Raw genomic sequence first — 24,742 nt, 5'->3', positions numbered from 1 at the left:
CCTCTCTTGAACTTTCATATAAGAACAGTAAAAGCACCCAAGGTCACCCAATGACAGGGCATTGAATTTAACTTAATGCTTATTTTTTGAGCTTTTACTTTATGACAAGGCTCTGTGGGACTGGGAGTGTGGGAGTGGACAGATGGATCCAGGGACAGGATACAAAGATTGACTAGCAAGGGTGTCTTTCTTTATGAACTTAAAAAGTGAAGGGAGTCAAGCTTCCACTTCAGGAACACAAGTTGCCAAGAACACCACAAGGCAAAATGGTTTGAGTAGAATTAAAGTTTACATAGCAATAAGGGAGTCTAGGTAAGGGTTATTAGAAACTTTTCAAATTTTGCCTTCATTAGATAAATATAACGTGCCTTTCTCCCTCCGGTTGAGAGTCACTCTTTTCTATGTATCCCTGGTGGCCAAGCTTCTGTGGTAGTGCTTAGTTCGTCTTATAATAATGCTAGGTAATACTTTGATTTGTTTTCTTTATATGTTATAATATTGAATTTTCTTTAACAAACTATATGTGTACCCTAGGAGAATCTCAGATGTACTCCTCCATCTGGGGGTGGCAATTGGGGGCTGCCTCCCCAGATGAGAATTGCCACTCAAAAGAAACAAGAAGAACAAAAGATTATAAATTATAAAGTACATAATGGCAAAAATAGTAAAACTACTTTGAGTTACAAATTTAACTTGGTATTAGAAGTTATATTATCAACTATTCTGAACAGTTCTAATGATACAGGTAAAAATACACTTTATATTTGTTTAGCCACTAACATTCCACATAATTTCCTACTGTCTCAATTGTCAATTTTCTATGGAACACTTAGCACCTCCTTAATTTCCCCAATTACACACAACACTATGGCATTAACTGAGAACTGAGGTATTCTGTTACATGTTTAACATGAAGCAGTAATTACCAAGCATTTCCTTTTCTGCCCCACACAGTGAAAGAAGGGTCTTAATGAGCCGTAGGTGTCCTGCCAATAAGATGTTGTCTGCCTCACTGGTCTCACATTCAGCTGTACGATTAGGTTCAAAGTTATCCAACCAAGTAATTTCATCTTCAAGCATGGTAGCTGGGCTGATTCTTAACTGTTCCATTTCTGAAGCTAAGAAAGGAAAAAATAAACAAAAAATTACAAAGAAGGATTTTCCGTCACAGAATCAAAATCCTGAACTAAGCAAGCAAAATCAAGTTCCAATCTTTCAACTGACAGATCTCAAAGAACTGTCATTAATTAATAGCAGGCTAGAGCTGCTGCCACAGGGGCTATGAAGACTAACGTATATTCATTCTTTCCCTCAGTTATTTCCTCATTTATAAACCAAACATGTGTTGAGTGCCTCCTCTGGTGGGTCACTGTGTTTTATGCTGGGGATATATGAAAGAGACAATTTTTGCTCCTAAGAAGCACCTGGCTTGGTGGGTATTAGCAGATATCCCAGAGAATATTCTAGAGAAAGAGTATGAGGAGAGCCAAGTGAGGGAGGACACCATTCTGCAAAGGAAAAAAGGTCAATGGTGTAGGGACCCTGGTTTCTAAACAAGAAACCAAACTCCTGTGAACTGCTCTCTTCTTTTCCATTAAGTATTTCATTCTCCTTTCTGAACAAGGAATTTATAGCAAAATTCCATATTGGAAGTTAGGGTTGGGGAGAAGAAGATGAGTGATTATGCTCTACTTCCCCTGCATGACAGTGACAAGGAATCAGGATCCCTGCATAGTGAAGTGGAGAAAGATACTTCAGGGTCAGTCCAAGCTGGACTGGAACTGTATATGCACCCTGACTTACCACTTCCATGAGACTTTGTTTTCTCACTTACAAAATGGGACTAACACCTACACTGCAGCATGCTGTGTATAAAGTGCCTAAGACAGCATGCTGTCATATAGCAAATATTCCAAAAATGGCGAGCAATGCTGTTTCAAACCACTACCTGAGAATTTATACCCCTTCCCTACCTCAAGCCCTAGTATCCTGGATTCTGCATTTATCATTCAGCAATGATAAATGTACAGAAGACCTACATTAATAATTTATTAATTTATTCTAAAGTTGTATGCATAACCAACTCATGACTATAGTCTTCAATAAGCAAAGCAGAATACCACCCTCCAAGACCAAGACAAAGAGCAAAACCTTGATGGTTGCCGCCCTACTTTTACTGAAAGCCTGACTGAAAACATGGCGTTTAGTGCAGACTATTAGATGGCTTGAAATTTTGCAGGTAAGTATTTGAAGAAGTCTTTCCTCTGTGCAACATCCTTGACTCATGTCACAGACCACCCACCCCTGCATGTCTTGAAATACACGTGACTTTTTAGTGCTTTACTTAACAATTCACATGCTGAAGGTAAGATTCCACCTGATGTAACATTAATTTTTTTTCCAACTTCTAATTTTGAAGTAATTTCAAACTTACAGGACAGCTGCAAAAAGAATACAAACCAAAGCAGAGAACTCTAATATACCCCCTTCCAGATACTCAGACTTTTAACATTGTGCCACATTTGTTGTATCTATGTACTGTCTATTTTCTAAACATTTGAACGTAGACTGTATACATCATGTTTCTTGAATACTTGTTATTTCTATGTATTTCCTAAGAAAAAAAGATATTCTACTTATGTAACCCCATTAAGTAGTTAACAAGTTCAAGAAATTAACACTGAAATAAAGCATACGAGTCTATATTCTAGTTTTTCAACTGTCCCAATAATATCCTTTTGGGCATTTTTTCCTCCATTAAATCCAGTCTAGGATCATGGATTGCATTCAATTCTCATTGTTTCTTTAATCTCTCTCTCTTTTAAACTGTGGAAACATATCTACAACGTAAAATTTCCCATTTCAACCACTCTCGAACACACAATTCTGTGCTATTAATCACATTCACAATATTGTGCTACTCTCACCACCACCCATTACCAAAACTTTTCTATCACCACAAACACAAATCCTGCACATGTGATACATTAACTTCTCATTGCTCTCTACCCCCATCCTGGGAACCTGTACTTCTGCATGCATTGTTATATTCTAGTTATTTCACATAAGTGGAACCATATTTATCCTTTTGTCTCTGACTTATTTGACTCAACATTACGTCTCCAAGGGTCATCCATGTCGTAGCATGGATGATATTTCATTGTATGTATACACCACATTTTATTTATCCTAACTTATCTGTTGATAGACATTTGGGTTGAACCATCTCCTGGCTATTGTGAATAGTGCTGCTATGAACATCGGTATGCTGTGTCTGTTTGAGTTTCTGCTTTCAATTCTATTGGTTATATATCTAGAAGTGGGACTGCCAGATCACATATTTGTTTTATGAACTCAGAATATGGTCTATTTTGGAGAATGTTCCATGTGCACTTGGAAAGAAAGTATATTCTGCTGCTTTTGGGGGTAGAATTACATCCAGTTAATTGATGGTGCTATTCAGTTCTTTTATATTTTTGCTGAGTTCTTTTCTACTTATTTTATAGATTTCTGAGAGAGGATGTCGAAGTTTCCAACCATACTGAGAATTTCTCTATTTTTTTCTTTCAATTCTATCAGTTTTATTTTCTGTATCTGAAAGCTTTTCTGCTAGGTACATATGCACTTGGGATAGTTATGTCTTCTGGGAATTGACATTTTATCAGCAACCTTAATTTTTGAGAGTGAATTTTATGCTGGGACCAAAGAGAATTGAAACAGTTAAACAGATTGACACAATGACAGGTAACTCCCTAAAATCATGAAAACACTCAAAAGATAATTTGAAAACAATAAGAAACCATGTGACAAGTCATACCAGAATGCCGTTTTAGAAAAAAGTAGGAACAACGAACATGATGTTGATGATGGCTTCACTTCTTCCAGGGAATAAATACATATCAACATGATGAATGATACCATATTTTTTATTTCTAAATTTTCTTAGCTACTTACTATAGTTTCTATAAAAAACAAAGTTGCTTTTCTAAAAAAAAAGATTTGCTTCTTTTGAGAAACCATTCAGTTTCTTTTTCTAGGTTGTTCAGAACAACCAACCATGCATTATTTCCTCTTTATCTTTGGCCTCCAGGAACTTTAAAACCAAATTCTGACTGTGTAAGCCTTTATAGCCTGGCTATATATGCAAGATACATTTTTTTTTTCTTCCTGGCCTTGACATTCTTTCCCAGTAACATTTTTGTTGATCCTCATTTTTATTATTTTCTATAGGTGAAAGTAACTCCTTTGTGTAAGAAAGTGGGGAATAAGCTAATAAACTCTTGATTTGAACTAAAATTTACATAACACTTTCCAACATACATCTGCATTATTTCAGGGTAAGTACAGATGGTTAACATACAAACTCTCTGCTAACATATTTTCTACAATATTATTTCAATCACCTAACCCAAATTTTAACTGATTTCTTTATCAACCTGCCTCAATGGATTCCCTTTTTCCATCAATGATTAACCTTTGAATTTGCAACAATTAACTATACGAGAAAAAATGACCCTTGCTAATAGTTCTGTTAGTGTATTTAAAATATGAGCACTTGAAAAATTTTTAAAAATCAACAAATCTTCTCAATTACATTAATGATTGGATATATAATAGAAGAACAGCTCATTGGTGAGTTTACATATTTTCAAGAAAACAAAATTCAACTTCAAACAATAATTATAATCTTATTTATATCTGAGATATATTAGTCATATTTAGAAATGTCCATTTGGCCTTCTCTCCTATTCCCTCCCACCACCACCCCCCAATCCCCACACAAATCAGTCAGACATTTACTTACTTGTCAGATCATCTAATAATTGGCATCTCAGATCAAAATACTCCATACACTGAGACAATAGTCTGAAAATCAGGGAAGTTTTAATTATTAGAGAGTGGCTTATTTGAAAATAGAAAGTATTTTCCTTATTAAGAATAAGTACTTTTCTCACAAAACAACTGAAAAAGAGAATTTTCCTAAGCATAAAACAACTACTTATATATTGATTCAGTGTCTATATTTTATTTTTTATTTTCTATTTTTATTTTTATTTTTTTAACATGGGCAGGCACCGGGAATTGAACCTGGGTCCTCTGGCATGGCAGGCGAGCATTCTTGCCTGCTGAGCCACTGTGGCCTGCCCTCAGTGTCTATATTTTAGCAAGCACATTACATATATACAGTATAGGAATAATAGTAAAAAGAAAAAAAACAGTAAATTGATCATATTTTATAATAATGTATGCACTGATGGCATATGCAATGCACTGATTACATTCATTCATTCAAATGAATGAGCATTACTAAGCATCGATTCTACATCTGGAACTGCTTTAGGGGAACAGTGAACAAAAGAATAAGGAAGACATAAGTTAAAAATGCACATATTCATTAAGTGGTGTTAAGTGCTAAGAAAGAAAATAAAACAGAATAAGAAGAAAAAGAGACAGGGAAAGTATTTTAACAGCACAAGTTTTAGAATCAGACAAGCCTTGCTTGGTTTTAATCCTGGATCTACCTCTTATAGCTGGTAAGTATCCACGGACAATGGACAACTTATTTCACTTAATGTCTTAGCATGCTTATTTGAGTACTAGAAATAAACCCAAACACAAATACACAAACATACATTAAAGAGGCTCAAACAGGGCGGGCCGCGGTGGCTCAGCGGGCAAGAGTGCTTGCCTGCCATGCCGGAGGACCTCGGTTCGATTCCCGGCCCCAGCCCATGTAAAACAAACAAACAAACAAAATATAATAAAAACAAGAAAATGTTTAAAGATGTTTCCCTTTCTTCCTCCCTTCCTTCCTTCTCTCTGTCTTTCCTTCCCTTCCTTCCTTCTCTCTGTCTTAAAAAAAAAAAAAAAAAAAAAAAAAAAAAAAAAAAAAAAAGAGGCTCAAACATGGACTAAATGATGTCAGTATATAATTTCCCAAGGAGTATCATTATTAAAAAAATGGGGATAACAATACTGCCCAACTCATTTGGCAGCTGTGAGGATTAAATGATAAAAATATATGTATAGAATTTAGCATGGTGTGTGACACATAATTAGCACTTCATAAGTGTTATTCTCCACATCATTAAGGATTATTATTATTAAGGGAAAATATGTACCAAACTTTGGTATTAAAAAAAGTTGTATAAGACAGATGAAATTAAACAGCTCTAGTCACCAGATTTTTAAGAGATTCTCTGAGTGTATGCTAAAAAATTCATCTAATGTTTTCTGGTTATTTCACATACTTCAGAAGAATTTAACATCAAATCAAACTCTTGAAATAAAGTTATATTAAATATTAATGACTTCTATGATAAACACAATAGCTTACTTCTTACAAAATGGCTTAAAAATTTCAAGTAAAGAATCACTAGACTTACAAACTGATAAAAGGATCATATGATTTTAGGGAAATTTTAACTAGGAAAAGTTGGAATTCTAAGGTAAAAAATGGACAAGGGCAAAATAAGAAATTGATAACATTTTAAATTGTGAAATATATAAACAAAAAAATGATAAATTTCAGAGTACATTTTAACAAGTAATTATAGAACAAATTTCAAAGTGGATAATGGTTTAAAATTCCACAAGTTCAGGTATTTCCTTTGAACTGATGTAGGACACTGGAGACTAAAAAGAAATGTCAATATAATGATTCAGTAGTCATACTCATTTATTAAATCCTATCTTCTGTTACAACTCCTCCCTCTCCTTTGATCCTTCTCCCAGTCTTTAAGGATATTTGGGCAATGACCACTACAACTTCTTCATGTTGAAAAGGGGTGTCAACATTATGGGATGAGGGACAGAACTGGTTGATGCTCTAGGAGAGACTAGTAACTCTGGGTTTCAGGGCTTATCTAACCTAGGAATCATTTGGAGATTTTAGGTTTCTGAAAAATAAGCTTAGTGAGTGAAATTTTTATAGAGTCTCAGAGCCCTTGGTATTCATTAGGTTTTACAGAAACACTGTTGTTTGGGGCCTAGCATACCATGACAATTGAAGTTGCCATAGCTTTTAATTCAGAAGTCTTTATTGGGAAAAAGCTTCTATAATGATCATATCTAAGAAACCAAAATTCTGACTTCTTCCTTACTAATAATACTTAGAATGTTAAGAAATTGTTTCAAAATAATTATTTATATTGAAACTTTTATATGTGGACCACAAATCCTCAAATATTAGAAAGTGCATGAAAACGTAAGGGTTGAGACATACATTAAATCCTGTATTGAAGCACTTCAAAACGACAGATAAAATTATAACACAATATGAGGAAATTTTGCAGATTGAACATTTTATATCAGAAAATTCAGTTATTAAAAACGAGTCAAGGCTTAGATGTTTATAGGTTAGAAGCTCAGAGTACCCTAAGGCCTCTTTCCTGCCAAGGCTTTACTTTGTAAAGGAAAGCAGATCTAGATTTCACAAATCTCTGTAGCACCTTATAAACACCATAGCAGGAGCTCTCTGATAAAAGTTCAGTTGGAGAAAGTGCTTAAACTGGAGGTCAAAGTGGAGCCTCTACGTCCTGGGCTTAGATCAGGCACCCACGCATGCAACCATCTGTAAGATGGACAGGCAGAATGGACTTACCCAAGTTATTCTACGCGCCTGGATCAGAAGCCTTCCAACATGCACGGGCATGTGTACAATCAAGTTAGACTATTCCAGCTACCTCTAGACATGGAGTTACGAAGTACACTGAGCCGAGAAAGTAAAGGTCACAAGCAGCGTGATCCTGTGATCTTTACACAGTGAAGTCATTTCAGGCTCTCACTAACCAGATGAGTGCATCCTTTCCTTTAAGGTAGGGGACCAGATGGGGTGGAAGTGGGATTTGGGGATATCAGAGGAGAAGAAAGCCTGATGGTGTTTCTCCTAACTCTCCTGTCCTGAATGGGGAGAAAAACTGAAATGCCGGGCGGGCCGCGGTGGCTCAGCGGGCAAAGTGCTTGCCTGCCATGCCGGAGGACCTCGGTTCGATTCCCGGCCCCAGCCCATGTAAAAAACAAACAAACAAACAAAATACAATAAAAACAAGAAAATGTTTAAAGATGTTTCCCTTCCTTCCATCCTTCCTTCCTTCTCTCTGTCTTTCCTTCCCTTCCTCCCTCTCTCTTTAAAAAAAAAAACTGAAATGCCCTCTCTTTTAGGGCACAAATGTTAGTAGAAGAAGAAAGAAGACATTCTTTGATCATTTCAATACTATACTGTGGACTTCAGGGGAGAAGAACATAAATCATTATTTATTCTCTCTCTTCTTTCTGTACAAGTTGAGCTTTCAATCTTGATTACATACCTCTGATTGGCTCCTCTCATAATACTGGTTGGGGACCAGAGAGGCAGCTGTGCAGTGAGAATGACGCCTAACAGAAATTGATTTGGCTTCTGTACCTCTGGGTGAGCTGAAGTATCTGTCTGACTAAGAGTATAGAGTTGATCACAGGCAACACGGCGAATCTGAAATTACATTATTAGTGGCAAAGGATATATATATCAATCAACATTTAAACATTAAAAAAAATTACTTTCCTCCAAAGCCTACACTATTTATTCATTTAAGTTAATGAGGGTCCTACGAAGCCATGAGAATTTCAATTGTTAATGGCAAAATTTCCATTGCATAAATTAGGACTGATTAAAAACAAGTGTAGTTTAGGAACTAATTCTATGTTAATCAATATCTGTACAACTTAATGTAAACAAAAGTAAGCAAAAAACCTCTTCAAATGTCAAAAAAAATTAATTTTCAAGGTCATGTAAGAAATTCAGAATTCTAAAATCTTTGAAAACTTATGGCTTAAAATAGGTCTTTCCTGTTTTTATCCAACAAGTTGACACTTAACGTCAGCTGCCTTGGTAAACTATGGCTGTTGAATACTGACTGCTATAACGTTTGTCATATACAAACACAAACTGTTTCTTCATGATAAAATCAGATGTTATCAAATTAATTTCCTATTAATCATAGCACTAGTCTCGTAACGTTTGGTGGGATATGGTGGGAAGTGGTAGTAGAAAGGAGGTCAGAATGGTCACTCTGCCTTCAGAGTGATTTGAAGTCTCTTTTATGTCTTCCTGAGAGGATTAAACGCCACTCCTACTGTACTCCTCAAAGTGTTAACAGGTATCTAAGACAGCACATAGTAGAATGAAACCAAAGGGATTTTTATAAAATAATTTTTAAAATCCTACCTCAGCACTTGGAGATCCAAGCAGAATATCGATGATAAAATCAGCAACACAGGGCAAATTGTAGAAGGATGCTAACAATAAAAATAAGGAGAATTAGAGGGAAAGAAGAATTAAGTTAGGCAAAAGTTCTGAATAATTTCTTACGCTTAGGGTGAGCAGAAATTCAGCTTTCCTTCTACATGGAAGACTTTCTACAACTGTTTCCATGTCCGTCAGTTTACGACAGGAAATTCTAGGGTGCCCTAGAGCAGGAATCCTGGCCTAGTAACCTTTGTACACCCACATTTATTTTAACTCCATGCTTCTGTATATTTCAGTTACAGAATAAATATATGTTGTACTAAACAACTACCACTTTTTGTGAGCTGTAAAACATACTCTAAAATAAACCTATGACAAAAGACATAGGTTTCTTGATTTGAAAGTATCTCTAAATAAAACTACAGGAAAATCAGAGTCTGTCATATTCAAAAACATTTCATAATGACTTATACTTCTTATATATAAATCCTCTATATACCGGTACAATAGTGTTGTACAACTTTGGTGTGGATACAATTTTTAAAAGTGGAGTTGCTAAGACTTCATTTCTGAATAATTATTAAGGGCTTACTACACATTAGGAAGGGGATGGGTGCTGGAGATTTAGCACTCGCCAAAAGTCTTTGCCCTCCTGGAATTTATAATCTAGTTGGGGAAGGGATGATAATAATAAACATGACAAATAAGTAAACTATATTGTATGTTATAAAGTGATAAATGCTATTGAAAAATAAGGCAAGGGATTTGGGTAGTGCAGGGTTGAGGGGAGGGCTGTAATTTTTTAAAAAGGTTGTCAGGAAATACCTCACTAAGGTGACACTTAAGCAAAGATTTGTCGGAGATGAGAAAGAAAAGAGCCATGTAGATGTATGGAGAAAGAAAAGACCAGATAGAGGGAACAGCTAATGCAAGGGTCCTGAGCAGAAATGTGCCTGGAGTGCTGGGGGAACAGCAAGGCCAGGTTTGCTGAAACACACTGGATGATGGGGAGAGAGGGCAAGTGGGGGAAGGGGAAGACAAAGAGGTTTCGAGGGAGTGGATTGTGTCTGGCTTCAGAGGCCTTGGTAAAGATTTGGCTTTTACTCTGTGTGAGTAAAAGTCACTAGAAGTGACTGGAAGGCTTGAACAGAGGGGCGACATGTCTGACTTACATTTTAAAGCTTCACTATGGTTCCCATGTGGGGAATAAACTGCAAGGGTAGAAGAATAAAGATTAGAGAATGTAATGGCTAGGTTCTGGGGTCAACTTTGCCAAGTGATGGTGCTCAGTTGTCTGGTCAGGCAAGCACTGGCCTGTTACTGCAAGTCCCCCACAAATGCAATAATTCAATCAGCTAAGACTTTTTTTTTTGGACTGGAAATAGGAGAAAGGGGTCTTTTATCAGGAAGAGTTTGAGTACAATTGTATTAGACCTTCTTACAGAGGTGTGGGCAGGGGTGGGGTGGGAGAGTCAAAACCTGCCCCAGACCCCTTGGCTTTTTTTTTTAACATTTGTTCCCCCTATTATTTATTTTTATTCCATATGTTCTACTCATCTGTTGACAAGGTAGATAAAAGGAGCATCAGACACAAGGTTTTCACAATCACACAGTCACATTGTGAAAGGTATATCATTATTCAGTCATCATCAAGAAACATGGCTACTGGAACACAGCTCTACATTTTTAGGCAGTTCCCTCCAGCCTCTCCATTACATCTTGAATAACAAGGTGATATCTACTTAATGCGTAAGAATAACTTCCAGAATAACCTCTTGACTCTGTTTGGAATCTCTCAGCCATTGACATTTTATTTTGTCTCATTTCACTCTTCTCCCTTTTGGTCGAGAAGGTTTTCTCAATCCCTTGATGCTGAGTCTCAGCTCATTCTAGGATTTCTGTCCCACACTGCCAGGAAGGTCCACACCCTTGGGAATCATGACCCACGTAGACAGGGGGAGAGTGGTGAGTTTGCTTATTGTGTTGGCTGGAGAGAAAGGCCACATCTGAGCAACAAAAGACGTTCTCCTGGGGGTGACTCTTAGGCCTAATTTTAAGTAGGCTTGACCTATCCTTTGTTGGGTTAAGTTTCATATGAACAAACCCCAAGACTGGGGGCTCAGCCTATAGCTTTGGCTGTCCACACTGCTTGTGAGAATATCAAGAATTCAACTTGGGGAGGTTGAATTTTCCCCCATTCTCACCATTCCCCAAAGGGGACTTTGCAAATGCTTTTTTTATTCACTAATCAGATCATTTATCAGGGCATCACTCTGGACAAACCAACAAAATCTTACGTCCTACTCAAGGTTCCATGTACTTATGGTGTTCAATTAAGCTATCTACATAAGTTATATTAGGAAATGCGTTAGTCAAAATATAAGTTTTACACCAAATAAACATTTTTTTCAGCTAAGACTTTTAAGGGAGAAGAGAGAATTTCCATTTCTTCTTCAGCCAGTGAGCCTCTCCTGTGGAGTTTGTCGTGACCTTTCGTTGGAGTTGCAAGCTTCACAGCCTGCCCTATGGATGGACTCTTGCACTCCCACAGTTGTGTGAGACACTTATATAAAGCTCATATTTACTGATATCTCCTGTTGGTTCTGTGTCACTAGAGAACCCTGAATATTTCAGACAACTATTGTTATAATCAACAAAGTGATGATGGCAGGTCAGAAGGGGCACTAACAGTAGAGGTAGTGGTAAGTGGTAGGATCTCAAATATAGTTTGAAGAAGATATACTGATATATTATAAGTAGGGTGTGACAAAGAAGAAATCAAGGATGACTTCAAGGACTTTGGCCAGAGCAGTGAGAAGAATGAAACCCCCAATAACTAAGTTGAGAGAACTCTAGGGTAATATAGGCAAGATTATTAGTTCAGTTCTGGACATGTTAACTTTGGAATGTCTATTTTATATTCAAAAGGAGAGAATGAGGGGAAGGACCCAAGCTATCGATCCAAATTTAGGAGAAATCAGCATATAGATGGAATTTAAGGCAGTGAAACTGGATGAGATCAGCAAGAGACTAAGTGCAGATGAAGAAGAAATGATGATGAGGGACTGAGTCCTGGGTGTTCTTAATGTTAAAAGAACAATTAGAAATACAGCCTCAGTTTGCCAAAGCCACCAATAAAGATGAAACAGCAAATTTTAAGCTTTATAATTGTTAATACTGGAATCATTATCAATTTAAGAATTGACATTTAATTCTAATTCTATAACTTATGAACCAGTAAATTTGGGTTGTTTTAATATCTCAACTGAACAGTAAGCTCCTAGAGGACAGATACATTGTCTTTTTTTTTTTTTGAGCGCATGGTCTAGAAATTGAACCTGGGTCTCCCACATCACGCTGTCTTTAGTGTTAAAGACTATGGGACCTTAGAAATAGAATGTGCTCAAAAAAGACTTGTTCACAATTTAACTACTCTAGGACCATACTTACCTACTCCATATACCAACATTCCCCCTTTTTTGTTTCTTGTAACATGATTTTATCTGTGATGAAATATAAATAATTGCTACAAGAAACTTTTCCTGAAAGTGATTAATCACAAGCAAGCATCCTACATACCCAGCTGCTGGCTCCGAAGCTGTAGGCACGTAACAAGAAGAGACAAAGCCTCTCCAGCGATCAGCGAGTCTTTGGTGGATACAGACTGCTGTCGAACACAGATTCCTGCATGCAGAGTGACTGGTTCTCCTTCACTTCCAGAGCTGCAATTGCTTCCTAAAAATAGGAAAGCAAAAGTTTATTGTGGATCTTACAGATCTGTGCAATATTCTAAAAAATATTCTTTAATGTATTCCAGAATCCTCATGTGAAATTAAATAGTTCAAGAAAGCACTTTAGCCTTAGAAATAAGAAAGATTTAGTCACTTATTTTTAATGCCATAACTGCTCAATGCTTAAAGCACACTTGGAGGCCCACAAAATGTTTACCAGGCAAAACTAACGTGGTGATAAAAGTAAGACCAGTATAATTTGGGGGGCAGAGGGCTTTTCTGGGGTATTGGTTATGTTTTACACCTTGTATCTTGATCTAAATGAATTATATGTACACGAAAATCCTATATACTTAACATTTCTGCACTGTATTACATATCATAAATTTTTAAAACTTTTTTATGATTGAGGTATTTATAACTACTTAGATTGAGCAGGAAAAACAAATGAAGTTGAGAGATAAAGTTTTATGAGGCCCAACATAAAACAACTGGCCAAACCAAGAAACAACTGTTTTCCAGGTAAGAATTCTAAATGAATTTACATTACAGTCACAATTATTTGCCTCATGACAGCTTTTATACTAGTGATGCTAAAAATTCTGCTTGATTCAGTTTTCTTACTTCATGTGTTTATAAACACTTTTTTTTTAAATGAAGTATGACACACATATAGTAAAGTGCACAGATCTTGAGTATATGGCTTAATGAATTTTTACTCGGCTCAAAAGCAAGAGGAAAAAACATTCTTTTTGTGATTCTGACAAACTTAAATACACGGATGATTCTTATAGCTATTTCCTGCTGAATTATCTAATTGCTTTTTCTGGTCATTACCTGAACTGCTGAGTCTATTTCTAATTCCAGCAGGAAACAAAGAATTGCTTTCTTTAATTGGTTGGCTACTCCCAACGAGGTCAAGTCGTCCTGCAGCTGCAGCCCATGACAATCTCATGAAACAAGCCACAGTAGAAGTGAAATCGCTTACTTCCATTGTCTAAAGAAGTAAGGAAAGAATGCTATGAGAAAAGGCAATACTTGAGGACAGTCCATTGACTTCTATAATCTTCTTACTGGTTTCAATTTTGAACTCTTTCCCCCTCCAAGACCATCCAGAAGCACAGCCTTCTTCACATTACCATACTCTTCAAAGACTTAACAACTACCCATTACCTATAAAACAGATTCTGATTTCCATGATCTGGCCTCAAATCAACCTTTGCCAATTTTATCTTCTTTCTGTATAACTGTTTTGACACCTCACATATAAGCTATGGCTTTGTCTCTCTTAACTTTGCTCATGTGCTCCTTTTTGCTGGAACAACTTTTTTCTTTCCAAATCTCCAAATACTTCCACATCGAATTCCCACCTGTTCTTCAAAGCCTAGCTGAAATGCTACTGCCTACACAAAATCACCCATGACAACATAGGTGAAGGTAATTGTTCTGCTTCCTTCAGCGGCCCATAGAATGTATATCTTTGTAATTCTCTTTTACCATTTGATACTTTCTACTTTGAATTACATATATTTCTGCACTAATATTCTTGCCATAAGTTCTCTGAAGGCAATATTCATGTCTTAATCATTTTTATATCTACATAGCCCCCCCTCCCCACCAACCAGTGCCTTTTAACTAGAAGGTACTTAATATGTCTTGAATACACAAATTACTTACTTGTATTGCAACTCGTGCAGCAGGGATGATTTCCTCAACCCTAATAGAGGACCTATCTGATACTGACAATTGCCGGTAGGAAGACTTTTCTGGGGTTCCACATAATGACATCTGCCGGCTTGTCTGCCGACTGATGTTTCGGAATGGACGAGAAGAAAGTGCTTCTATGCCATCTTTGGTGAGGTCTTCATCTAATAATGTGGGCATTGTTTGTCCGACAAGTAAAAACCTTAAAATGAAATAAAAAGCTAGGCTTATGCACGGTCATGTCACACTATTTTAAATGATGGAGTTTCAGAAGAACAACAAGTATTCCTTATGAAATTAATGCAATGTATTTACATACCTTGCCAGTTGCAGACAGATGGAATAAACTCCCTGCCTTGTTTCATAGTCTACTTCTGATGGGATGGAATCCCGCTGCATGACATTTACAACCAAACTTGAAAAGAAAAGAAAACAGGCTTGATATTAAAGACCCCTATTTTTCATAGGAAAATTTCCATAAGTAGTTTAACTGCTCATAATGTTATGTTACTAAAAGTTTCTACAAGAGCTTTACAGAAAAATGGACCATATGGGTTTCTATCACAATTACTTCCTATGATATCTACAATCCTCCTGGCCCATTTTAAAATTATACTTCTTGCTTAGCCAAGGCAGAATTTTTAGATAGTTTGCCTTCTCACTAACTGGTTTGAATTCAATGAACAATTGATCTTTTGGTACCAACAAAGCTATCAATTCAAAAATAAATTTCGAACTGATGTCGTCAATCAAGTTTGTTTCTCACCACATCTACTCCAACATGTACTACTGTAAAAGTTTCCTAAATGGCCTACTGGCTTCCACTTGATCCTCCATCTACCCAAGTCTATTTTCCACAGATCAAACAGAACAATCTTTCTAAAGCATAAGTCATATCACGGCACTGCTCTGTACAAAATCTTCCAAACATTAGGCTACCTACTTCCTTCAGAGAAAAATGGGGGAGTCTTTGCAGTAACCCATAAGATCTTATAAAACCTGAGCTCTGGGACCTCTTTAACCTCCTGTCCCAATACTCTCTTCTCACTCACTCTGCCCCCACCACACTGGTCTCATGCTGGTTTTTGAACATACCAGGAATGCTCCCACTGCATGGGTCATGTACTGGTTGCTTCTCTGGATAGCTTTCCTCCAGGCATCTCCATGCTTCACTCCCTCATCTCTTTTAGGTTTTTGTAAAATGTCACCTCATCAGTGAAGCTTTCCCTGATGGCTCTATTAAAAATTGCAACCCTCCCCATCCTCCCTTCCTTATTTTTCCCTACAGCTCATCACCATCTGACACAAACTTTTACTTATTTATTGTTTGTCTCTTCCTCCTGACTGTAAGCTTCAAGAGGACATAGATTTTTATCTAATCTATTCATTGCTCTGTTCTCATGCTTAGGACAATGTTTGGGACATGAATTAATTGACAAACAAACATATGTCAAAAGCAAATGTCTTTATTGCCACAGATCTATACTTGTCTGAGAAAATCTGAAATGAGCTTTTACTAAGAACATCTTTAGAATATTGTAAAAGAATAAAACTGTCGATGTGTGTTTGACCATCCACATTGGTTGTAAATTCTCTTAGCTTCTATTTCCCTCTTTTCAATCCCCTTTATCTCAAGCACAACTTCTCTTTCCCTCAAGACCTCCAAACAGGAATTCCTTCAACTATAATTTGCTCAAGTTTCAAGTTGGTTTTCACTTCTTCCTAGCCCATAGGAAATGGCTTGCCCATTTCGTTCTAGATGGGGATAGCCATCCCTTTATCCTTTTAAATTTTTAAGTTTTTTTAACAAAATAAAATATATATTGTGCTGGTTTGAAAAGATGTATGTCCCCTATAAAAGCCATGTTTTAATCTAAATTCCATTTTGTAAAGGCAGAATAATCCCTATTCAATACTGTATGTTTGAAACTGTAATCAGATCATCTCCCTGGAGATGTGATTTAACCAAGAGTGGTTGTTAAACTGGATTAGATGATGACATGTCTCCACCCATTTGGGTGGGTCTTGAGAGTTTTTCTGGAGTCCTATAAAAGAGGAAACATTTTGGAGAATGAAGGCAATTCAGAGAGCCAGAGAAGAATGACACAGCCACGAGAAGCAGAGAGCCCACTAGCCAGCGAGTTCATTTGGAGACGAAGAAGGAAAACGCCTCCTGGAGATCTTCACGAAACCGGAAGCCACGAGAGAAAGCTAGCAGATGATTCTGTGTTCGCCATGTGCCCTTGCAGCTGAGAAAGAGAAGCCCTGACTGTATTCACCATGTGTCTTCTCATTTGAGAAAGAAACTCTGAACTTCATCAGTCTTCTTGAACCAAGGTATCTTTCCCTGGATTCCTTTGATTGGACATTTCTATAGACTTGTTTTAACTGGGACATTTTCTTGGCCTTAGAACTGTAAACTAGCAACTTATTAAATTCCCCTTTTTAAAAGCATTCCGTTTCTGGTATGTTGCATTCCGGCAGCTAGAGAACTAGAACATATATACAAAGCAAAGAAAGAAAAAAGCAGTAATTTTCAAAGCACACTTCAACAAGTAGTTACAAAACAGGTCCAGATTTTGTCATAGGCTACTACCCCATCATTTCAGATTTGTCCTTCTAGGTGCTACAAAATACTGGAGGCTGGAAGGAATATTAAGATGGTAATTCAGCGGTCATACTTGTTTGTTAAATCCTATGTTCTTTATTATACCTCCTCATTCTCCTTTGATGCTTCTCCCAATCTACAGGGATTTTTGGGCAATGCTCATTCTGACTTTTTCACGTTGAGAAGCGATATCAACATTAAAGGATAAGGGGCTGTAATTAACTGATAATCTTGGAGAGGCTGGTTCCTCTGGGTTTCAGGATTAACTGATCTAGGGATCCTATGAGAATTATAGGTTCCAGGAAAGCAAACAGTGCATGAAATCTTTATAGAGTCTCAGTTTGAACCCTAGGTGTTCTTAAGAGTCAGCAGGAGTGTTGCTGGTTAGGGTCTAGCAAACCATGGCAATTAACACTATTTAACTGAAACTTGCATAAAAGTAGTTTCCAGAATAGCCTCTTGACTCCATTTGAATTCTATTGGCCACAGATGTCTTATTTTATTACACTTATTTTCCCCCTCTTGGTTTGGAAAGTGTTGTTGATCCCATGGTGCTAGACTCATCCCTGGGAGTCACACCCCATGTTGTCAGAAAGATTTTTTACCTCTGAATCTCATGTCCCATGTAGGGGGAAGAGTAATGATTTTCCTTGCAGAATTGGGCTTAGAGAGAGAAGTCTCATCTGAGCAACAAAGGAGGTTATTATTGAAAAGTCTATAGTTCCCTTCAGTTTTGCCAATGTTTGTCTTATGTACTTTGGAGCTCCTTGATTAGGAACATAAACATTTATGATTGTTATTTCTTCTTGGTGAACTGTCCCTTTTATTAATATGTAGTATCCTTCTTTGTCTCTTATGACGTATCTATTTTTTCTGATATTTGTAAAGTTAATCCTGCTTTCCTTTGGTTACAACTTGTATAGAAACATTTTTTTTCCACCCTTTGACTTTTCATTCTAATTGTGTCCTTTGGTCTAAGCTGTGTCTCATGTAAATAGCATATAGATAATATTTTTTAATCCATTCTGATAATCTGTATCTTTTAATTGGTGAGTTTAGTATGTTAATGTTCAAAGTTATTGCTGTAGAAACAGTTCTAGAATCTACCATCTTATTCTTTAGTATTTTTTCAGTTGTTGCTGCTGTTTTTTGTTGGGAATTGAACCTGGGTTTCTGGCACGGCAGGTGAGAACTCTGCCTGCTGAGCAACTATGGCCCACCCTTATCCTTTTAGTTCTTATTTGTTAGATCTATATATTCTTTTCCATCTTTATTTTTATCCTTTAAATTACTGCTACTGCTATTTTTTAAAGTCAAGCCCTTCTCCAGACAGGACATCCCTTTCCTGTCTTTTTCCTTCAGTTGACAGGACTCCCTTTAGTATTTCTTGTAGGGTAGTTCTCTTTCTGACTCAGTCTTTGCCTATCTTTGAAGATTTCAATCTCTCCCTCACTGTTGAAGCCCAACTTGGCTGGATAAAGAACTCTTGGAAGCTCCCTTAGAAGCCTTTCTCATTCAGGATCCTACATATACCATACCATTGTATTCTTGCTTTCATGGTGCCTGTTGACTAGTCTGAACTCAAGTCTTATGGGTTATTTCTTGTACACAGTAGATCGCTTTTTTCATACTGCTTTCAGGACTTTCTGTTTCTCTTCAATACTTGACAGTTTGAATAGTATGTGTCTTAGAGTAGGCCTATTTGAATTTATTCTATTTGGAGTTTGTTGGTACTCTTTGATTTGCATATTTATGTCTTTTATAAGGGTTGGGAGGTTTTCTCCCATTATATCTTCATCTAACTTTCCCAGCCCTTTACTCTTCTCTTCTTTTGGTACACCAGTGATTCTTATCTTTGTGTGCCTCTTGTCCATCATTTCCCTGAGATCCAGTTCTATTTTTTCCATCTTTCTTGCCATTCGTTCTTTTGTGCACTCCAGTTCAATTGTTCTGTTTCCTAGTTCACCCATTCTTCCTTCTGCCTCTTTGAATCCACTATTATGTGTCTCTAATTTGATCTACTCTATAGTTCATCTCTGTGAGATCTGCTATTCTTCCACTTAATCTCTCAAATTATTCTTTATGCTCTTCTAGTGCCCTCCTGATATCCTTTATTTATTTATACATATCCTTGAGTAGTTATTCCTTATTCTGCTTCCCCTCTGGAGTTCCAATTTGGTTGTTTGGCTGGGCCACTGCTGCCTGGATTTTCATGTGCTTTGTGATTTCCTGTTGTGTTCAGGTCATCTGATTATCTTCATAAGGTTATTTTGCAAGTTTTTTCCTTCACTCATCTAAAGTTTTGTATTTACTTGGTTTTGCATTGAAGGTTTTCTTTTGTACTTGGTTTGTCAGTAATTTCCCTCAAAATCAAGGCCAGGGCGTGCGGGTAGTTCAGTGGCAGAATGCCTGCCTGCCATGCAGGAGACCTGGCATTGTTTCCTGGCCCGTGCACCCTCCCCGCAGCACCCCCACCAAAATAAAAATAAAAATATAATAAAAATAAGAAAAACAATAACAACAACAAAACACACCTCAACAGTAGTATGCCCCAAAGTTAGAAGGCAACACCACAAGATATATTTGGATTGAACTCAGACTGGTAACCACAGAAGGGAGAGAAAAAAGGCAAATAAAATAGAAATAATAAATAATAAATAAAAAATATAGAAGTAATAATGCTAATAAAAATATATATTTAAAAAGAAGGGAAAAAGAAAAAAATCCTAGGCAAATAGGGAGGTTGCCTGACTGCACTCACCACTTCTTACCAGCAGGTGGCACTCCTGAGGCACCTCCTCCCTCAGGACTGGCACTCCCCAACTGCAGTGGCCAGCTGGAAGATGGCATACACAGTGCAGATGCTGCCTTGGCCTGCAGCAGTAGGACAAGGGAGCTAGCCACAGTGCCAGGGGATCTGCTGACCTGTAGTGCCTAGTTCCTAGGGGATCTGTTACACAGTGTGCCTGATGGGATGGCAACTTGTGACATCCAGACAGGCAATTGCTCCCAGCACTCAGCGGCACAGCTCTTTACAGTGGATGGCCTGGCCTGCCTCTGGTCTCCCCACAGGCGCTGCCAGCTGCAAAGCCACTTGGGGAGGTTTCCTCAGCTAGCAGCTGTGGCAGGCTGGAGCAGAGAGACAGTCAGTTCCCACCAATCCACACCTCCCCACCATGCTGCCTTTTGCCCCCAGTGCGGATCATGGCTGGACTGACCCCTCTTCCCTTCTTTGCAAGACACCCTGGAGATCCTCTTCAATTACTCCTCCCAGAATCCTCAGTCAGGGTCTTTCTTTCCCCGTCTTGCCCCACGGAATAGGGGTGAATTCTTGCCCCACGGAATAGGGGTGAATTCAATCCACCTTACTCTGCATCTTCCCAGAAGTCTTCCATCCTTTTATCTTTATTCTCTTCTTCTTTATTGCCCCCCCAATCAATCTACAAGAACCAAATCTTCTACAAGCTCACATCAAAGCAGAATAGCAAACCTTCTCTTTAGCTATTCTTCCCTTCAAGCTTCTATCACCTCCCTTTCCTTACTCATCTGAAAGGAGAGATTTCTACTTACTGATTCTACTTCTCTACTTTACACTTGCAACTTGACTCTTTGCAAGTTGAGTTACGCCATAATGACTTTACTTACACGCTGATGCCCCTCCCAAAGCTCTAATACCATTCTCCACTTCTCTTCTGAGCACCAAATCCAAGTCATCCACTTCACAGTATGATGCACAATACCACTGAAATCCAGTCAAATTTATTTCTTTGCTTTCCTCTGTTACCTCCATCCTGCCAAAACTTGCAATATTTCCCATATTGAGTAAACACTCACAATTCAGTTACTCTTCCAAGTCAGAAATTATAGCTTTCTATGATTACTTAAATTGCCCTACCCTATATCTAACTACCCATAAAGACTTATTTGTTCTACCTTATAAATATCATCCTGTCACTGTCATAAACTGACTTGTCATCTCTTCTCTGGACCATTTAATTCTCCCTACCTCTAGTCTCTCCCACTTCTGTTCATCTTCTCCACTGTTGCCAAAGTAATTGTTCCAGGTAATTTCCTGCTTAGATACTTCCTGTTTTTCCATAGCCTACAAAACAATGTCCAAATTCCTCAACCTGACCCTTCTTTATACATTTTTATTTCTCTATCCTTTGCTCTAGTCTTATCTGGTACTATAGTTCCCAGGACAGGCCATGCACCTTCATGCTTTTACTCATTCTGCTTCTTTCCCCATCCCTATCTCACCTCTGAATGCCCAACCCCTCCTTATTTACCTGGCGAATTGCTAATCTTAATCTCTAGCTCAAATGTCATGTTTTGTGAAGTATTTCCTAACCTTCCTGAGCAAGATTAACCACTGCTTTCTTTTTGACCCTCTCCCCATGCATTTTTTAAGTCTCTATTTTAATAATAATCATACGGTTAGCTATTTTTTATTCTTCTTTGTTAAACCATGAGCATCTCAAGGGCAAGGATAATACATAATTTATCTTTGCATCTTCAGCACTAAGCAGAATGACTTGTGTAACATGGATATTTGCAAATCAAACTCACCTTATTCCAAACTGATGTGAGAATTGAAAGAAACAGATAAAGCCCCTTCACTGCAACTCTTTTTGAGAATTTCTCCCAATATCAGAAAGGAAAAAGACTTGCTTCTGTAAGTTTTTCAGATAATCAAAAGTTGTAAAATGAATTAAAATATGATAAAGGACTGGAACACCATTCCTTTTCATTATACTCTTAATAGGTTATAGGAATAAGTGAGGCTTTTTGGAAGAAATTAAATAACTGTATTCACTTTTGGCAATGCATATAACATATGGAATCTCTAACCTCAAACCGCCTGCCTTGAGGAAGTTCTCACAAAAAGATTTTGCACAGCTTCTTGCCATGTCATCATCAGCTGTAGGCATGAGTTTGGAGCTCAGAACCTAGGAAAGAGAATAGCACAATTAATCGTCCCAACATTTTCAGCAGAAATTACCCCTTTACTAGTGAAACATTCAGACAACATGAGTCAGAATATCTTTAAATGTCGCCACCCTGTTCAGTTTTTCCCCAGAAGTGTAAAGGAGCTGACGTTTTACAATTAAAATGATTCCATTGTTCAAATTCTGTTTACTTCATAATAAAATATCTTTCCATTCAGAATAAAGTTGGTATGCTCTTCTTTTCATGACCCTCAGGCTTAGATTAGAACAGATAACTTTATATGATGTTCTTTATATGTGTTCTTGCTAAGTCTATAAACCAAAGTCTTAAAAAAGAGCTCATACATTAGCAAGGCTAGATGAATTTCCTAATAATGACTCTAATTACTATAACTCCTATTTATTGGCCATCTACCAGGCTCAGCAATTGCTAAGCACAAGACGAGGCATTAGATGAGGTACTTAATGTGTAATATCTACTAATCTACCTAGGCATAGCATGCACATTTTACTTTATAGGTAAAGGAATTGATACTTGAGAGGCTAAGTGGTCTCCCACCCAAAGTTACAAGGCTAGGATTCAAATCCAGGTGTGTCTGACACTACTTTCCATGCCCCTTTGACAGTACTGCCTTCTCTACCTAAAGTTAAGCATAACTGAAAATTTGGGTAAAGAAGAGAATTATGGGCAGGCCATGGTGGCTCAGTAGCAGAGTTCTCGCCTGCCATGCCAGAGGCCCGGGTTAGTTTCCTGGTGCCTGCCCATGTGAAAAAACAAAACAAAAACAAAACAAAAAAAAGAAGAGAATTATTTCACATAAATAATCATAATATAGTATGATTATTCAAACCTAGCTCAAATTTCAATTTTACCACTTAGTAGCTCAGAGATAATTTTCCCTTTTGCCTCAGTTTTTTCATTAGTGAAATGGGGAAACTACTCCTACCTTAGAGGATTATATGTATTCAGTAAGATAACATGAACTTAAGATAATAGTACAAGCACTGGCATAAAACAAATGTTCCGTATTTGCTTATTTAAATTGTCCCTAAGATTTAAAACTAGATGTAAAGACCAGTTTCTGTTCTAAAAAATCTGCTTCTATGAACCATGTGTTTTATGAGCTTAGATTTTTAATGCTTTCTTTTCAGGCTGTTATTTGGAAAAAAAGGTTCATCAGTTTCAGATAATGAGCACTACATGGGAGAATAGGAATCCTCTGCTCTTCTAATCTTTCCTGAATGTCGATGGCCTTTTCATCTACTAGCACATATTCTTCATATGCTTTGTACAACAATTCTGTGAAGATGACAATTTATTCAAAGGAATGTGTCTTCTGAATATCTGCTTTGAAATTCTCTAGCGGATAAATCTAAGTTAAAGATAAAAAATGCAAGGAAATTAACATTTCAGATAATAGCAAAAATAAGTGCTTTATGGAACATTAGATTTCCCAAATATTATGTGTTTAAAACAAAAGATAACCTAACAAAGGAATTCACAATTACTTAGAAGTCCTAAAATTATAATGGAGATATCTTATTATTATACTATTATAGTAATTTGGCTCTAAGATAGTGCAATATAGGTAGCTGATGACAACCTAGCCCCATCATTGGGCCATTATATTTTTCTAGGTGTTTTCGAAGTGGAAGTTAAGAATTATACCGTAACTTTTTTGAGATTTAAAAACAAATGACAAATCTGGCAGTAATTGTAAGATACCAATTCTATAAGCTTAAATTGGCCAAAAATTTTTAGGCAATTTTCTATTTTGTAATATTGCACATATTTTCAAAGCTCCACTTTAAATAAAGATATACTTTATTTTTAAATGGTTCATTTATTTGCTTAATGTTTTCTCTTTTTCTACCAACACATTATTTTTCCCCAGAACGATTATTTTAAGACAAATTTGAAATGTCATCACATTTTGAACAGGTAAGCAACAACAAAATAGAAGAATGAATGAATATAATTACATACTCCAAATTAGATTGCCAGATAAAATAAAACTTGGGGAAAAAGGCAGAAGCAGTTAGCCTCTTAGCAATTATGACTTTTGTTGTGGCTTAAATCCTATGCAAGATAAATGATAATTTGATAATTAAGGTTGTTTAGGTATTAATCTGGATTCTTTAATAAATAACTCCCTGGGTACAGTTTCTTAGAACAAAGCAAAATCACTCAGGTCTTTATTTTCCTTAGAGCTAAAGTATCAAGGAGGGTCTGAACCATCACCCTCCAAGAACAGAACTGGTCCCATGATGCTCTGTTTATGCTTTCTGTTCCAGACTCCCATATGTCTTACTCACAAGATCTTTGAGCAAATACTTTGTCTTTTCAACTCCAGCCCTTTAACTACCACAATGACTTATAGACAGGCAACAATTTGTAAACGTATCCTGAACTAAATCTACCAGTCTAAAGCTACTTTGGTGGGGGTGGGGGTAGGTAAGGGTAATAGAAGTTTTTTTTTTTTTTTCTTTTTCCTTTTATTACCTTGAAATAAAAATGTTAATA

At 37.0% G+C, this 24,742-nt stretch overlaps 1 protein-coding gene across 1 annotated transcript in view; it reads right to left on the bottom strand.

The window, feature by feature from the left end:
* Nucleotides 1-24,742, bottom strand: part of USP24 (ubiquitin specific peptidase 24) — a 151,063-nt gene that overhangs the window by 44,204 nt on the left and 82,117 nt on the right. The window contains exons 32-40 of the mRNA XM_077149527.1: nucleotides 22,121-22,218; nucleotides 14,981-15,076; nucleotides 14,635-14,863; nucleotides 13,795-13,954; nucleotides 12,806-12,961; nucleotides 9,206-9,276; nucleotides 8,310-8,470; nucleotides 4,805-4,866; nucleotides 927-1,118 (exon numbers count right to left, since the gene is read on the bottom strand). Of these exons, the coding sequence (XP_077005642.1) occupies nucleotides 927-1,118; nucleotides 4,805-4,866; nucleotides 8,310-8,470; nucleotides 9,206-9,276; nucleotides 12,806-12,961; nucleotides 13,795-13,954; nucleotides 14,635-14,863; nucleotides 14,981-15,076; nucleotides 22,121-22,218 (1,225 nt within the window). The remainder of the gene's footprint in view (nucleotides 1-926; nucleotides 1,119-4,804; nucleotides 4,867-8,309; nucleotides 8,471-9,205; nucleotides 9,277-12,805; nucleotides 12,962-13,794; nucleotides 13,955-14,634; nucleotides 14,864-14,980; nucleotides 15,077-22,120; nucleotides 22,219-24,742) is intronic.

The sequence above is a fragment of the Tamandua tetradactyla genome, chromosome 2, assembly GCF_023851605.1.
Source record: "Tamandua tetradactyla isolate mTamTet1 chromosome 2, mTamTet1.pri, whole genome shotgun sequence".
Taxonomy (NCBI): domain Eukaryota; kingdom Metazoa; phylum Chordata; class Mammalia; order Pilosa; family Myrmecophagidae; genus Tamandua; species Tamandua tetradactyla.
This window is presented reverse-complemented; position numbering and strand designations above follow the sequence as displayed.